This window comes from Pteronotus mesoamericanus, unplaced genomic scaffold (assembly GCF_021234165.1).
Source record: "Pteronotus mesoamericanus isolate MK-2021 breed Mesoamerican mustached bat unplaced genomic scaffold, CSHL_Meso_final contig_20, whole genome shotgun sequence".
Taxonomy (NCBI): domain Eukaryota; kingdom Metazoa; phylum Chordata; class Mammalia; order Chiroptera; family Mormoopidae; genus Pteronotus; species Pteronotus mesoamericanus.
In genome coordinates, this window is record NW_026555085.1 from 82428347 (window position 1) to 82442959 (window position 14613).

Below are 14613 nucleotides of genomic sequence, written 5' to 3' on the forward strand. Positions count from 1 at the left end.
GATCTTGTGGAATGTTCACTCAGAAGGAGGCCAGCTGCCATGTAAGGAGTTCAACTGCCTGCGATTGCCAGGCTGAGGAAGCTATGTGGAGAGACTGTATGGAGGGAGATGCGCAGCCAGACCCTAGCTGTTCTAGCCATCCCAGAGGAGACCTTGGGTGTGTGGATGAAGAAGTCACCTTTGATATTCCACCTCATCAAGCCTACAGATGACTCCAGATCCTTATGCCTTCCAACTACAACATGAGAGACCTCACATGGGAAACATCCAGCTGAGACCAGTCACCCCACAGAACCAAGAGGAAGTATAGTAACTTATGTCACTCACCTGGACTATTACACAGCAGTAGACAACTGGAATGTCAACTTTGTGAATTAAACACATTTTTTAATCTCTCTGTGTCTTAGTTTTCTCCTCTGTAAGGTTCCTATCTTATAAGGTTGTTATTACAACTAAGTAAGTTAATCTGGAAAGTGCTTACAGCAGTGCTTGGTTTATGATAAACATTTAGAAAATGTTGGTTACTGTTATTTATTATTAATAAATAAAATAAGATGATGATGAGATAGCAATATTCTTAAGCGGATGCTCAGGAACGTTCTTATATGGAGAGTGATACTTGAACTTAGATCTGAAAAAGCCAGAGTGGAGCATTTGGAGAGGGAGGAGGACAAGGACAAGGGCCCAGGACTCAACAGTGACTTTGCTTTGAGGGACACAGACATGGCCAGTGTGGCTGGGGGGAGAGGGGAAGGTGCTAAGCAAAGTAAAGAATCATTCAAGACATGATAAGGAAGTTGGATTTTTCTGTTACACACAATGGGAAGCTTTGAGGAACTTTAAGCAGGGGTATGATTTGGACCATTCTGCTGGAAATTGGTTTTAGAAGGGCAAGCCTGGAAACAAAAAGATCTTTAAGGGGACTTTTGCAGTCATCTGAGTAAATGATTTTGTTGACTTAAATCAGAGTTTAACAGGGGACCTGGGGATAAGAGGACAAATTTGAGGATATATTCATTGAATGAGTGGCCCTTGGGCTGCCCATCAGGCCCGTATGGGAGAGATGAGATTTCACTTTAACAAGGTCATTCTGAACGACATTACTTAAACCACAAACAAGTTTGAAATCATTATACCACCGGATGGTTCAAATCTATCTCATTTATATAATTCAGGGTTCAATTGTTACAGATTCTTGTTACGAATTAAAAGATGAAAAACACAGATTATCATATATATTTCTTATTATTATTCAAATAGCAATAATTGGCTTAGTGGAAGGAGTATGACGAGGCAACTCAGGTTCAAGTGGCAATACTGTTCCTGACAATTTATGTGAGCCTGCACAGAATTCTTGACTATGTAGGGCCTCCTTGGCTTTCAGGCCCTTCCATTTCTGACAGTCTATAACATTAAAATACTGTATCAACTGGAAATATTTCATGTTCCTAAATTCGGAATTCACACTCTCAGTACTTTCCTGATGATCTCAGGAGCTAAACTCTATGACTCTTCGCTCCTCCAGGCTAAAAGCACCTGCCACAAGAACATAATCACAAAGAGATAATCACCAAGGAGTCTCTTATTCTAGTGCCTGTCTTCTCCTAACCTGATAGGAAGGAGGCTGACAGCAAGTTGGCCTGCATCTGTTTTCTAGCCATCAATTAACCATATTTAACATACTCTCATATAAATGCTTTACAGGTATGTTTCATGTAATCCACAAGATTTATTCAGGAGACTTTGCTCTCAGGCTTTATGTTAAAAAAAACAGAAAAGTCTTCCCTCAAGCAAGTTTTTCTAAAACTTGATTGTTAGAGTGGAAGTCTCCAGCACACATTTCTATTAGGATCTTCTTTTTATATAGCAGTTCTTTCTGTAGCAGTGACAACAGAAAGGAGAGATTCTACATTAAATGGGAGAATGGAGAGTTATTCAATTTGTTCTCCCTTCTTTCCTAATATTAAGTGGGTCTAATAAAAATATCCTAGTATTAGAAGATTTAGGAGAACATTAAAATGGATTTGTAAAGTTTTTACCTCTTGTTATCTGCTTGAGTTTCCTTCAGCCCACTTGCTCCTTAATGTAAACTCTGACCTTCATGTGCACAGATTTGCCTGCTTTCAAAGTTTTATTTTGGAGGATGTGGGAGTCAGGATTTACTCTTGGATCTAAGGAACCATGGTGAGTCTTTCTTTAGACTCTATTGTTGTTTGACTGCTTTAAATCTTAGTGTTGTGGCATCTGACCCACAATTCACTGAATTACAGGTGAAAAGAGGGGGTTAGAGTATGATGAACACCAAGAGGACTTCCGGTAACTGAATGCATTTATGTCCTGTTGGTCATAGATGACGCCAGGCAAAGGGAACAGCAACACCCCACATCACCGTTACTGACCTCCTTAGCTAGCCACCAATCTCACTCACTAGTGCTATATTCACTCTGGCAGCCAACACAGGAGGCCAGAACCATTGTGATTCGGCACAAGTAATGGGATATAATGCTCACTTTATAATAGAGTTAAAATGTAACAAAATAGAGTCAGATTTCTGTGGGCGTATGAGCAGAAGATGAAAACCAGTCAGTAGCAAACCAAGGGTACAGTGACGATTTAGTCAAATAGAGAAAGAGGAGCCAATTCGTATACAAGGTCAGCACATTGTTCCAATGGTGTCAGTTACCATCAAACAAAGAGGCACATGTCAGGAAGTGTTCATCAGAAGTAAAGAAAAAAGAGAGAATTGGCAGTTGTGCCAAATAGCAAGCCTATGCACCTCTTGGGCAAATAATGGGAAGTATGAGCAAAGGATTAAAATTTGAATTTAAAGCACATTTTCTTCCCTGGGAAAGAGAATGTGATGGTGGTACATGAAGTCAGTTCAAAAGAAGCCTGTGATGTTTTCCTGCTCATAAAAAAATAAAGCAAATTATCCTGTCGAAGGGCAATGGAATCAAATTTGAACTTCCTGAAAACGTATCAGTTGATAAACCAGGATTTAGGTTCAAGGATACATTCCATGCCTAATCTTCATTTTACAACTTGTGGAGATAAATTTTCCTCCACACTGAAATCTTCCAGAGATAGCCTTTCTTGAAAAACAAATTGTTAGACGTGTGCAGCAAATTGGCCAGATGTCCCTGGGGCCTCAGCACTCTCTCAGAAGAAAGGTAAGAGCTTCTAATACCTACTTCATGCCTTCAAACCACTGGTTTTCTACCTATAGCTTTGGAACAGTAATGTGCAAAGTATTTTTCTTGTTATTGAAAGAGTTAATACAGTTTCTCCGAAGTGCTTCTCTTCTCCCAAAATATAGTTTATATTTTGGGAGAATTTGGCACAGCTTTAGTTACTGCTTCCCTGATTTTCTTAGTAGAATCCAACAATAAGTCATTTCCCTCTCCCATTTGTCCCTTAGTGTTTATTAGCAGGAATAGGCACAAAATGTCAGAAGAAAAAAAGTATTATTCATATTAATCTACTTTCTTTAAGATTTCTCAAGATACCTAAATAATAGCCTTCTCACATCTTGCTCCCAAACTGGCAGCCATCCCTTGGGGTGTTTTTACAAACATCCCAAAGTTCATTTTCAGCTCATGTACCCTTCCCATCCCAAATGTATCACTGCAGGATAAGTGTACTTCATTCTTGCTTATCTTAAAAAAAAAAAAAAATTAGTAATAATTGCTAGGTACAAAAATTGGTGTGTGGCATGAAGCTAGCTTTGCCCACTTCTAGAAATTGTTATTTTTAAGTTGTAGGCCTTGAAGAAAAGGACAGCAGAAATCTCTTCAGTGGTACACATTGCTCTGATTGCTACTATCCCCCAAGCACCTGACAAGCCTTCGGACTAAGGTGTAGCAGAAAACCATACCCTCTCCCTTTCCCCAAAGAAGAGTGGCTCCAAGACACAAAATCTTTACAGCTTAATGGCCTGATGCATGGTAAAGCCATCTTTCTAATTCTTAATCATTATCCCATTCCAGACCCAAGTATATAAATTATCTATGGTCATTTTGCAGATAACTCAATAGCTACAAAGACACACATACATTTCACTAAGTATTGACCAATGTCCATTTCACATACTTCTTCCAGTCTAAATTTAACTTTAACTTTCATCTTCTACCAAGACTGAGACAAGGGAGGGAAAGTCAAAGAAAACTAGTTTGGGAATCAGTAGGGGAAAGTTTAACAGGCCTGCTGGGTGTTCTCTCAATGCTGTCTCGGATCTCAGATTAAATTATTATGCTTTCTGGGTTCTAGCACTGGGTCATTTGTGCATGAGGACAAAGGCAACTTCAACTTGATATTTCTGTCATCCCTGCTGTGGGAAGAGTCTTTTTCCTGGTTTATAACATCAATCACTCTCGCAATAAATCTTTGTGGTGGATATGGTCATTTAAATCTCCACCTGCACAAACAACAGAAAATAAGAGAGCTCATAAATCTCTATGCTGGTGATTAACAAATTTTGAATCCTGGGCAAAGATAGTATGGTGGTGAGGGGGGGTTTCACTAATTCATTAATAAAGACTGATTTGCTGACAATCTGTTTAGTTTACAGCATAGGGGGAAAGCAAACAAGACCCTGCTAACAAAACAAAACGTTAGAGGTTAGTGAATTCCCAGCTGAGCCTCGGATTAGAGATATGATATCTTAATGTAAGAGAGGGGTGCAGATTCCCAGACCAAAGCTCAGATGCCACCCTTACACTTTGCTTTAGCCCCTCTTCTTCAGTGCCTAATTGCAAGGGAAGAAAACCTGGCAAAGAACTAGTAAGAGAGATTCATGCGTTCAGTCTCTCCAATTTCATCTCATCGGTTTCATGCCATCCCTTCGTTTCTGGCTCCCTTTGCTTTTCTACTTACTGTCCAGATTGTCTTATTCCCTAAGAAAGATGGTCCAGGCTGTGGTCAGGAATGGAAAAGAATCTTTCCCAAAGGGGTTATATTGTTTAATGTTTTGGAATGTCAGCTTCCTGGTAGGCATAGAGGACGTAAGGAGAAGGCAAAGGGGTAACACTGGGAGAGAGAAAACAAGAAACCCCAGGCCAGGTGATGTCTGAGAGCAACTAGCATTCTTAAGACAACATTAAATGTATTTGTAGAAAGGAACTTTGAAAAAAGTTTTAATTTTCCACACGCTCATGTTACTCTACCTCATTTCCCCCACTCCCACTAGGTGTGTGGTTGTGCATGGGTATGCAATGGTCGTGTGTTTGTGTACACACAGGCAGTTTCTTCATATTGCCAAAGTGACCAGCTGCAGGTGAATTTCTTGGTACTTTCTCTGCCAGCACCCTAAAGATTCTATGAAGCACTTGTTTTCTTGATTTTCCCCAGTTAAGACTGGAAGGTATGTTGGTAAGACTGATGTTATAAACCAGGGTGCTGGCAAGAGGTAGTTGACCTCTGATTTTTTTTTGCTTGTTTGTCTGAGGGGGAGGGAGAGAGACAGAAGGAAACAGAAACATTGATTTGTTGTCCCACTTATTTATGCAGTCATTGGTTGATTTTTGTATGTGCCCTGACAAGAGATCAAACCCTTAACTTTGGTGTTTCTGGATAATGCTCTAAACCAACTGAGCTACCCAGTCAGGGCTTCTGCCTGGATTTTGATTGGTGTTTTCTTGGGGGAAGGAGGCAAGAGGGATGCTTTGTAGGTGGAAGGCCCAGAAAGAACAAAAGATCTGGTCGTTTGTGTAAAGTTCGCTGCATACAACCATCCATGACCTCTTAAGAGGGAAGCAGGCCTTAGGAGGTGGGCTCTGGGCGCTGGAGAGGGGCTGTAGGTGGGTCCTGCTCCTCCCTGGCCCAGCCCGGAGAGGAAGAAGGTGACCGGTATTTAAGCATCGCAGTCGAGTTGATTTACATTGCAAGTTGGAAATCAGGGCCCGCGAGGGAGAGTTTCCCTCCGGTTGTGAAAGGGGTCTAAGAGCGTTGCTGGGGCCTGGCAGGCCCCTCCCCTGGGCCGCGAGGATCCGCCTCTCTATTCCCCAGATAAATTCCTAGTGTCCACCAAATTCCTCAGCGCTCTCTCACACTCCTCTACGGCCACGACTCCGGGGGTGGGGAAAGAGAGCGCCGGCTTCCTTCCCCAAGAAGCCCTGGAGGTTCCTTCTGACAACTCTGCGAAGGGGAAAGGGGTGTGAGACCCAAGCAGACCCCCAACTCCAACCCCGCACACGAGGTGGCTGCTCCACACTGCACACTAGGGGGGCCCATTGGTTTCCGGGTCTCTTTCTCCTCTCTCCCTTCCCTCTGTCCCTTTCATCCTCTCCCGCGAACATGTCCACCGGCTCCCTCAGCGACGTGGAGGACCTCCAAGAAGTGGAGATGCTGGACTGCGACGGGCTGAAAATGGACTCGAACAAGGAGTTTGTGACTTCCAACGAGAGCACCGAGGAGAGCTCCAACTGCGAGACTGGGTCTCCCCAAAAGGGCCGCGGCGGCCTGGGCAAGAGGAGAAAGGCGCCCACCAAGAAGAGCCCCTTGAGCGGGGTCAGCCAGGAGGGGAAACAGGTCCAGCGCAACGCCGCCAACGCGCGCGAGCGGGCCCGGATGCGGGTGCTGAGCAAGGCCTTCTCCAGGCTCAAGACCACCCTGCCCTGGGTGCCCCCGGACACCAAGCTCTCCAAGCTGGACACGCTCAGGCTGGCGTCCAGCTACATCGCCCACCTGAGGCAGATCCTGGCTAACGACAAATACGAGAACGGTTACATCCACCCGGTCAACCTGGTAAGTTCTCCGGGGCGGCTGCGACGAGGCGGGTGCCCCCGCCCAGCGCGGTGAGTGCGTGTGCGCGCCCGGCTGGGACTTCCGCACCTCTGCCACCACCAGCCCAGCGCCTCTAGGGACCGTTGCAGGAGATTCCCGCACGGCCCTGCTCTCTGCCCTACGAGCCGCCAGAGCAGGGATGATTTATGAGATTGTTTGACGTGGCAGCCCACTTAGGAGTTTGCAAGTGTGTTGAGCTGGCAAAGAGGAGGATCCCTTGTACCCGAGCCATGAGGGCTGGAGTGGAGGGACTGGTGCGGGAAGGGGACGAGACGCAGAAGGCCAAGACGGCATTTTATTAATCCTTTTCTTCTTCTTTTAGCTGAAGAGTGGAACTCGATTCTTCCCTCTAATTCTTGTAAATAAAACCACCCAACTTTCGTTTCTTTCCCAAGCATGTATAGGACCGTTAGCCATGGAAACATCATGTCTTCTCTCATTGTCATACAAGTCCCCAACTACTTCAATATTCTGTGTTTCTCCTACAGGTGGATTAACATTTTTAAATCCCAGAAGTTCTAGCAAGTATCAGCATAATCAGTACATTTTCACGAGTATTGGTGTAATAAGTAACATCAAAAAAGGTCACTTTCATTCAAGATTTAAGAACATTTTCTTTTGTACCTTAAAAACTAATGCTCAACAAGCCTAATATTTTCCTTAAATGCATTTTGCTGTTTAAGAAATGTATTTGATTCCTTTTCATTTGATTTAACTTTAAAACTTACAGGCTCTAAAGAAAAACAACAACTTACTAGCGTCTCTGTTTATATATGATAAGAACAAGAGGTTTTCCTCTCAAAAGTCATCTTATCTGCCAGCACTCCTGAGAGAGGGTTGAAGATCTGAATTGTCTTCGCACTAAGTTAGTTTCAGGAATTGGGGCCAGGAGGTACAACACCACATTTTGCCTCGAAAAATATTTTCCCCCTCCAATTAAAAGTGTATTTTTGAATGAGAAAGTAAATAGCTTTTTTAAATCTGGAAGTCAAATAAAAGAACTGCCTCCATTTACAATTTGCTGCTGCCTTCATCTTTGACTGAGACACTTAAGTGGGCTTTCTTATACAACATCATGGAGAGGGGAAGAGGAGGTTATGCTTGCTCAGCCCACTGGGAAGCCGACCTTAAAATAAATGTGCGTGTATATTCTTTCATTGGTATTCTTTTTTTCCTTAAGAGGCAGCAATTAATTTAGAAGCAGGATTTGTCAAAGCCCGCATTTGTGATGGAAGAAACGAAGTCGGCAGGGGGAGAGAGATGGAGGTAAAAGCTGGGGGTCCAGAGAACCTGACAGCGGCCTCGCTCCAACCCGGTGCCGAGGCGGCGAGAGGTGCTTCTAAGGCTCCCTGCTCAGTCTCCCGTTGGCGTCTGTCTCCGGGCTGTGTCCCGGCAAGAGCCACTTTGGGCTTTCCGAAGGGTCTCCGCCTTTGGGTTTCCCTTCGAACCCTAGAAGTGATCTCCTCTATGCTCCACCACCCGGCGCTGTGCCTTGGCGCCAATGCTACTTTTTGCTTCTTTATCCAGCCACGAGGCTCCCCGGGACTCCGAGTAAATTGCAGTGATAACCGGTCCGTCCGATTCACCGCCTGCCCCCACGGCGCCCTGGCTTTTCCCCCTAGCTCTGGGAGCCCACCCCCACCCCCAAAGCCACTTACCTCCTCCACTCTTTTCTCTCCTGCAGACGTGGCCCTTTATGGTGGCCGGGAAACCAGAGAGTGACCTGAAAGAAGTGGTGAGCGCGAGCCGCTTATGTGGAACCACGGCGTCCTGACCTTGGAGGTGCGAGTCTGGGAAAGGCGTGCTCCCCGGGAACACGGGCCCGGGAAGGCGGCCCCTGCCCTCCCTGCTCCCTGTCTCTGCTTCCCCCCGCAAAGCTCCTCTCTCTGTCCCACCCTGCGAGAACACTTTACAGCGACGAGGAGATTCGTTTCCAAACCAGAGGAGATCAATTGTACTTACAAAGATTCCCATCTATTTAACTTTATTAATTCGTACCGTGAATGACTCTGCGAGCCTTGCTGGTCCAAGTGCAATATGTAATTATAAATATATGAATAGATAAGAAGAGCCTATCAATGTGTATCTTTTGTACAGTATGTTGTAAAGTGTAGATCATAGCCTAGCTGACTTTGACAGTCACATTTATAAAGTAATTCACTTAAAGATATATATTTTTTTCAAACAAGTTTTGCTACTTCCAAAAATAAATCTTTCTTTATATTACTAAAAGCCCTGATATTGGTGTGATTTAAAAAAAAATGATTTGGAATAGAAAAGCAGAGAACTGTGGGGAAATTTGATAATAAAAATGGTTCTTTTGAACCTCAATCCAAACTTCTAGAGATAGAAGAGGATTAACTATGATTTGCACTATGAAGGTACACACAATGTTGTCCACTGAAATGGGAAAAAGAAACAAACCAACCTCTGATCTCTCAGGTTTCCAGGTTACTTTTAATACAATTAGAAATAATGTAACTGTAAACAAAGAAAGGGCAGGATTAAAGTTATTCATAGTTACGCAGTTCAAGAGATAAGCACCCCAGAAAAGGCAGATTTGATTTTCATGTCTCCCACAGTATAACTGCTAACATGAGCAGGAGGGTAAACCGTGTTTTATAACTTTCCAAAGGAGGGCACGTAGACAGTTACAAACCAGGGAAGAAATAATGGGAGTTCTGAAAAATGTAAATTCCGTAATCCTTACGAGGTATTTTCCGATTTTCAAAGTGCTGCATCAAACATTATGTATTTCTTATTAATAATTAATTCATTTTAACAACAGCGCCTGCCTGCCTTTCGGTTAAGGTTAACCAGTGCACACAGCTCCCCGCCACGACTTCCGGCGGACTGGGTTTTAATTTAAACATCTTCCAGGCTACGGAACAGCTCGTTGGGGAAGATTAAGTTGAGATAAACAGAGAGGCGAGGCCGAGGAGCCTGGGACCTGGTTCCCTTACTGCCCCAGCGCAGCCCGCGGCGGCCGATGAGCCAGATGCCACCGGGGCTGTTTAATGTTCGGGGTTATGACCGCAGTGTTTACAAGACGTCTTCGGTTATTTATACTGTTATTCCTCGCAGAAGGCCTTGAAACTTCCGCTTTGTTTGCTCTTTCTTTTCGATTTTTTTTTTTTTCCTTTTTCTCGGTTCTGTGTGGTACCTAGAGTAAAGCTCCTCTGCTTCCCTTCCTGCACTTACCTTCTGCTAACCCCAAAGGTGGCTTAGGGGTGGAGTTCTCAGCTTGGCCCTCAAAGAAGGAGCTTGTTAAGAAGAGGAAGCCATTACGCCCAGGGATGTTCTCTGCCAGTGCTCAGTTATCACCTTACCAAGTGCAATTCATTCCCCAAGGGCTGGGAACTTGGTGATTCCTCATCCACTTGTCTGTCAAAGGCATGTCGGAGGACTTCTCCGGGCGTCATTCTATCCTACCACTCACCTACCCCACACTTGACCTTCATGAGCATTGCAGGCTCTGGCCACTTCCTTATTCCCCAAATTCCTGTGTTCCTTCCATCCCTCCGACCAGAAGACACTGACCTCTCCTCCACCCACCCAGAGTTCAAATCACAGATGAGCCCAGCGTGATTCAGTTTTTTTCATGTTTCAGTTCGGCGTATTTTCTAAGTTTCCACTCACGGTTTTCTTACAAACCAAAAGCTCAAAAGTTCTGAGCACCCAATGCAGACGGCCACATAGAGAAAAAACTTCAGGCCCATTATCTGGTGACCCCAAACTGCAAACAGGTTTTTTAAAAAGTTCCCGTGCTTCCTACCTATAATTAGAAAACTTTGCTTTAAGATTGAGTCATGAGGTTATAAACATGAAACATGTGGCTTAAACCCTAGTTCTGTGTCCAGCTTTTTCTAAGGGCAACTGGATCCTCAGTTTTCTCCTCTCTGCGAATGGGGATTTAGGTCATAATGATGATGATGATGATGATGATGATAATGATGATGATGATGCTTTTCCTCCGTTGCCTCACAAAGTGTTATCAGAGCTCAAATGAGATGACATTTGTGCAATTGATTTCTAAAGGAAGGGATCCATGCAAATATCAGTTAACTTTTATTAGGTGTGATGGGTGGGGAGTTGTCTATGTTAGACCTGACCTGAAAGTGCCTCAGGCATGGAGCTCAGAAGTGTGTATGTTTACAATGTACAAGCAATCATGGTCATCGTTTTATTGCATGAATCAAAACACCTCCCTTGGATGCTATGTTTAACCTCAACAATTTCTCTCTCTCCCACCACCCCCTTCCCCTTCCCCAATGTTCTCTGAATTTATCCAGAGCTCATTACAAATGTTACTGTTTCCTAGAAAATCTTGAACCCAGAAAAATTCAGAAAGCAAAGATGATGTGTGAGACCACAAACAGAAGGGCTACCTGGGTGTCTGACTGCTGGGAAGCCTCCCCACAGGGACTCAGCCCTGGGACCAGGGTGCATCTGAGACCACACAATTGTCCACTGAAAGGACCAAGTGACACGGTGGGAACTACTGTGCTGTGGCCGCCACTAGCCTACCCCACACTGCTCCACAGGGGCACCTGGTCTAAACAGCTGTCATTCCCCGTGAGCCCCTCTCTTAAACCAGATCTGCACCCCCCTCACGAGCCACACCCTTCTTCTCCTCCCTGTTGCTGTTTTCCTGGAGTCTGTCTCAGCAGAGCTCCACCCCCAGCCTACCTCCCACCCTCCCAGGTACTTGGTGTGTCTTCATTTCAATAGAAGGCTAGGCTGTCTGGGAAGGAAAGGAGGGCCTACCCGCTTTGCCACAAGCCAAGACAGGGGTGCGGGGTGGGAAGCATTCTGTCTGTGACCTCTTGGTTATGAAACCTATCTTAGAAGGTGCTGTTCAGAAAGGACCAGAACATCTGAAACAGGCCGTAGAAGCCTGGAAGGAGAATGAAGTGTTTCAAACTAGCATGTGTCTGGGAGTTCTCAGGAGAAGTGGACAGATATTGAAAATAGACTGTAGCTGGGGAAGTCCCTTTCTTTCTCTCTCTCTCTCTCCCCCCCCCCCCCATTGCTTATATCACTCTTTACAAGTAACTCCTTTGCCTAGGAGGTTTTCCCACTGTCAAATCGCAGACTTTTTTCTAAAAAGAAATGTGGTAAACAAAGCCCAATACCGGCTGGCTGTATTCAGTGACCAGTGAGAGGCACTGCCAGGGCAGACTTATAAGCCAGTGGTTTTTGGGTGTCTATCAGAATCACCTGGACAGCCGGTGGCAGTCAATTGATGGGCTCCATCCACCCCAGTCCCAGATTCAAGAGCTCTGGGGCGGGGCCCTCGAATGTGTATTTCTAACAAGTTCCTAAGAAATGCTGCTGATCCCTGAACCACACACTTTGAGAGTTACTGTTTTGGGATTTGTCTCACTAGAGAAACAAAAGAAGTTAAGGCAGACTGAAAGAAAATATTTGGATTTTTTTTAAGAGGCTGTATGTTCTGGAGTCCAGTTTCATTTCCTTTTCTATTCATTTCACAGTGGCACAATGTATTCTTAATGTTTAAATGATAGTCGGGCAATCAAACCACTCATCCTCCCAAAATGAAAGGTGTGTGCTACGCTGGTGTATGGGCATGGGTGCGCTCACATTGAGCCCTCAAAGACAGAGTTCAGTCATCAGCTGACGGATTGAAGACTTGACTGGATTTGGGCCCAGACGCTGTTGCCTCCGTTTTGACCCCCAGAGAGAGAGAAATCAGGGCACCTGGGACTCGATCCTCTTGCGATCCCTCGATTCCTCATTGTGCAGAGGGTCCCTGGGCCCAAGCCAGCAAAGATTTCCCCGTCGCTCCAGTGGGAAAAGGTGTTTTTTGTTTGTTTGTCTGTTTTCCTAGTTTGGGGTCTCACACGCCCAGCCCATTGCAAATCGGTTAGCGGTCGCGTGCAGAGGTGCGGGAACGAGGGCCAGCGTGGAGTAAGTTCGGGGTGGAGACGGCAGGGAGGGGAGGGGCCCGAGCCCAGAGGCAGAACAGGGGAGGCCTCCTCTGCGGTTTTCTGCTCACTCCTCACCCCATCCTCCCTTGTCCCCGGCCCCGGGAGAGTCCAGGGAAGTAGGCGGGAGGAAAACGAAGAAGGCTCCGAGTTCCGAGCCCCAGCACACACAGCCTCCGGAGTCGCCGTCCCTTTCCGGGTGCCTGTGCCGCTGCGGCCCCGCCCTGCGCGCTCCGACGCGGCCCAAGGAAGGTTCTGGGGTTACGACCCCACACCGCTAGGGAGGTGGTTCGCAGATCCCACGCAGCTGGCTCGTCCAACTTCCTTTCTTAGCTTTTCAACCTTCCCTCCAAATGCTAGCTTTGCCCTTAGAAACTCGGGCGGTGCCGGCGGTGTTTCTGAGAGCCCAACGGGCTTCCTCCAGGGTCTTCTTCCTCCAGGCGCCTTTGATCCTTAGATCCGGGAAGGCTCCGCTGCTGCGCGCTCCCGACGGTTCGCGGAAGGATTAAACCGCCCGACGCCTTAGGTTTGACATCCCGTCCCAGGGCACGGCGGGGAGGAGGAGGCGGTGGAGAGGGCAGAAGAAACGAGCCGTTCAGCATATTCAAAGCTGTGAGACCAGGCTCCGGGAGAGCGGCAGCACATCATTGTTGTACCGATGACCCATCGTAGTGCCTGACCCCTCGATATAAGTTAAGTCTTTAACTCAGACTATGGTGAAGAAAGTAGATGAGATAGAAGGCGGTTGGAGCTAAGAATTGGCAATAGGACTGTGGCTCTGCTGGAACTGACACTGAACCTCTCGTGTTGAAACCTAGGTGCCTATCTGAAAAAAGAATAAAGCAAGCATTCAATAAAAATAAAGTTTAAAGAAAAGAGTAAAGCAAGCAGACATGATGGGACCAGATGGCATCAACTCGAGGGGGAAGTTTGCATTGGCCTCCCTGATACTCAGGTGAAAGCTGTGCTTCGCCTTGCCAGCTGAAGATGACATAGTTAGTTCTGAGTTTATATGGCCCTTAGAGCAGAATCAATCACTTAAAACAGGTGCTTTGAAGAGAGGAAATCATTTGAAACACTACAAGAATAAAATGTTCACAGGCATTTATTTTAAAATGTATCCAGTTAGTGATAAAGAAGTAATACTTTGCCTTTTACAGGTGTAGTTTTTACCAACATCTAGTGAGTGGTACAGTGGAGAGAGCTCTTGACTGAGTCCTTTGACAAGACATGTGACCTTTCAGGACCTTGGTTCTTCCATCTATAAAATGGGTCTACTAATGGCTACTTCAATAAGATAATATATGTGTCAATGTCTGGGACATGAGAGGCATTAGTTTATTTCATTTTTCTTTCCCTCTTCTCCACTTCTTCTAATCATTAGATTACTGAAGTGACTGAAAGAATACATGCATTTTTCCTAGATAGTTATCTCATCAATAGTAAACAATTATTAAATTCTTGTGATTATCCAGTAGCTTCAGGTCATCTTGAGAGTGATCGAAACAGGTCATCACCCAGGTCTCATCCTTCTTCTGTGAGACCTTACCACATTATCTATAGTGGATCCTCCTCCTAATTCTGTTTTTCAGCACTTATCACCTAATCAGTAACAAGTAATTATTATTATCTTTTTTCTGTTTACTGAGTTGGTATTTTTTTCCCACTCGTTCCACGTCTGACTGATTAACCTTGGTTCCCCAGCACCTAGCACAGTGACAGGCACATGCTAAGTGCTTGAAAAGAAAGGAATGCATAGAGCTTAATAATCAGCTTCTTAGAGGTACTTCTGTCTGCTAGGCAAGTTTACGTTGCAATGCTATAACCATAGAATGGGCCAAATATATTGTCTAATGTTATACAATAATATGGCAATGGACACTTA

General features: G+C 45.2%; 1 protein-coding gene and 1 long non-coding RNA gene across 3 annotated transcripts in view; one reads left to right on the forward strand and one right to left on the reverse strand.

Annotated features, from left to right (window-relative positions):
* LOC129067789 (uncharacterized) overlaps positions 1-8566 on the reverse strand; it is a 35854-nt gene extending 27288 nt beyond the window's left edge. For both annotated transcript variants that reach the window (XR_008528777.1, XR_008528776.1), the window contains exon 1: positions 8439-8566. This is a non-coding gene — a long non-coding RNA (uncharacterized LOC129067789). The remainder of the gene's footprint in view (positions 1-8438) is intronic.
* Positions 6039-8848, forward strand: TCF21 (transcription factor 21). The gene is made up of 2 exons (XM_054569996.1): positions 6039-6741; positions 8465-8848. The coding sequence occupies exons 1-2, from the start codon at positions 6292-6294 to the stop codon at positions 8552-8554; spliced, it is 540 nt and encodes a 179-aa protein (XP_054425971.1). The 5' UTR covers positions 6039-6291; the 3' UTR covers positions 8555-8848.
* Positions 8849-14613: the final 5765 nt, after the last annotated feature.

Bases quoted from the DNA above. Each gene is read 5' to 3' on its own strand.
- TCF21 (XM_054569996.1), top strand. From the start codon at position 6,292: ATGTCCACCGGCTCCCTCAGCGACGTGGAGGACCTCCAAGAAGTGGAG. The intron at 6,742-8,464 runs GTAAGTTCTCCG...TCTCTCCTGCAG, and splicing joins ACATCCACCCGGTCAACCTG to ACGTGGCCCTTTATGGTGGC.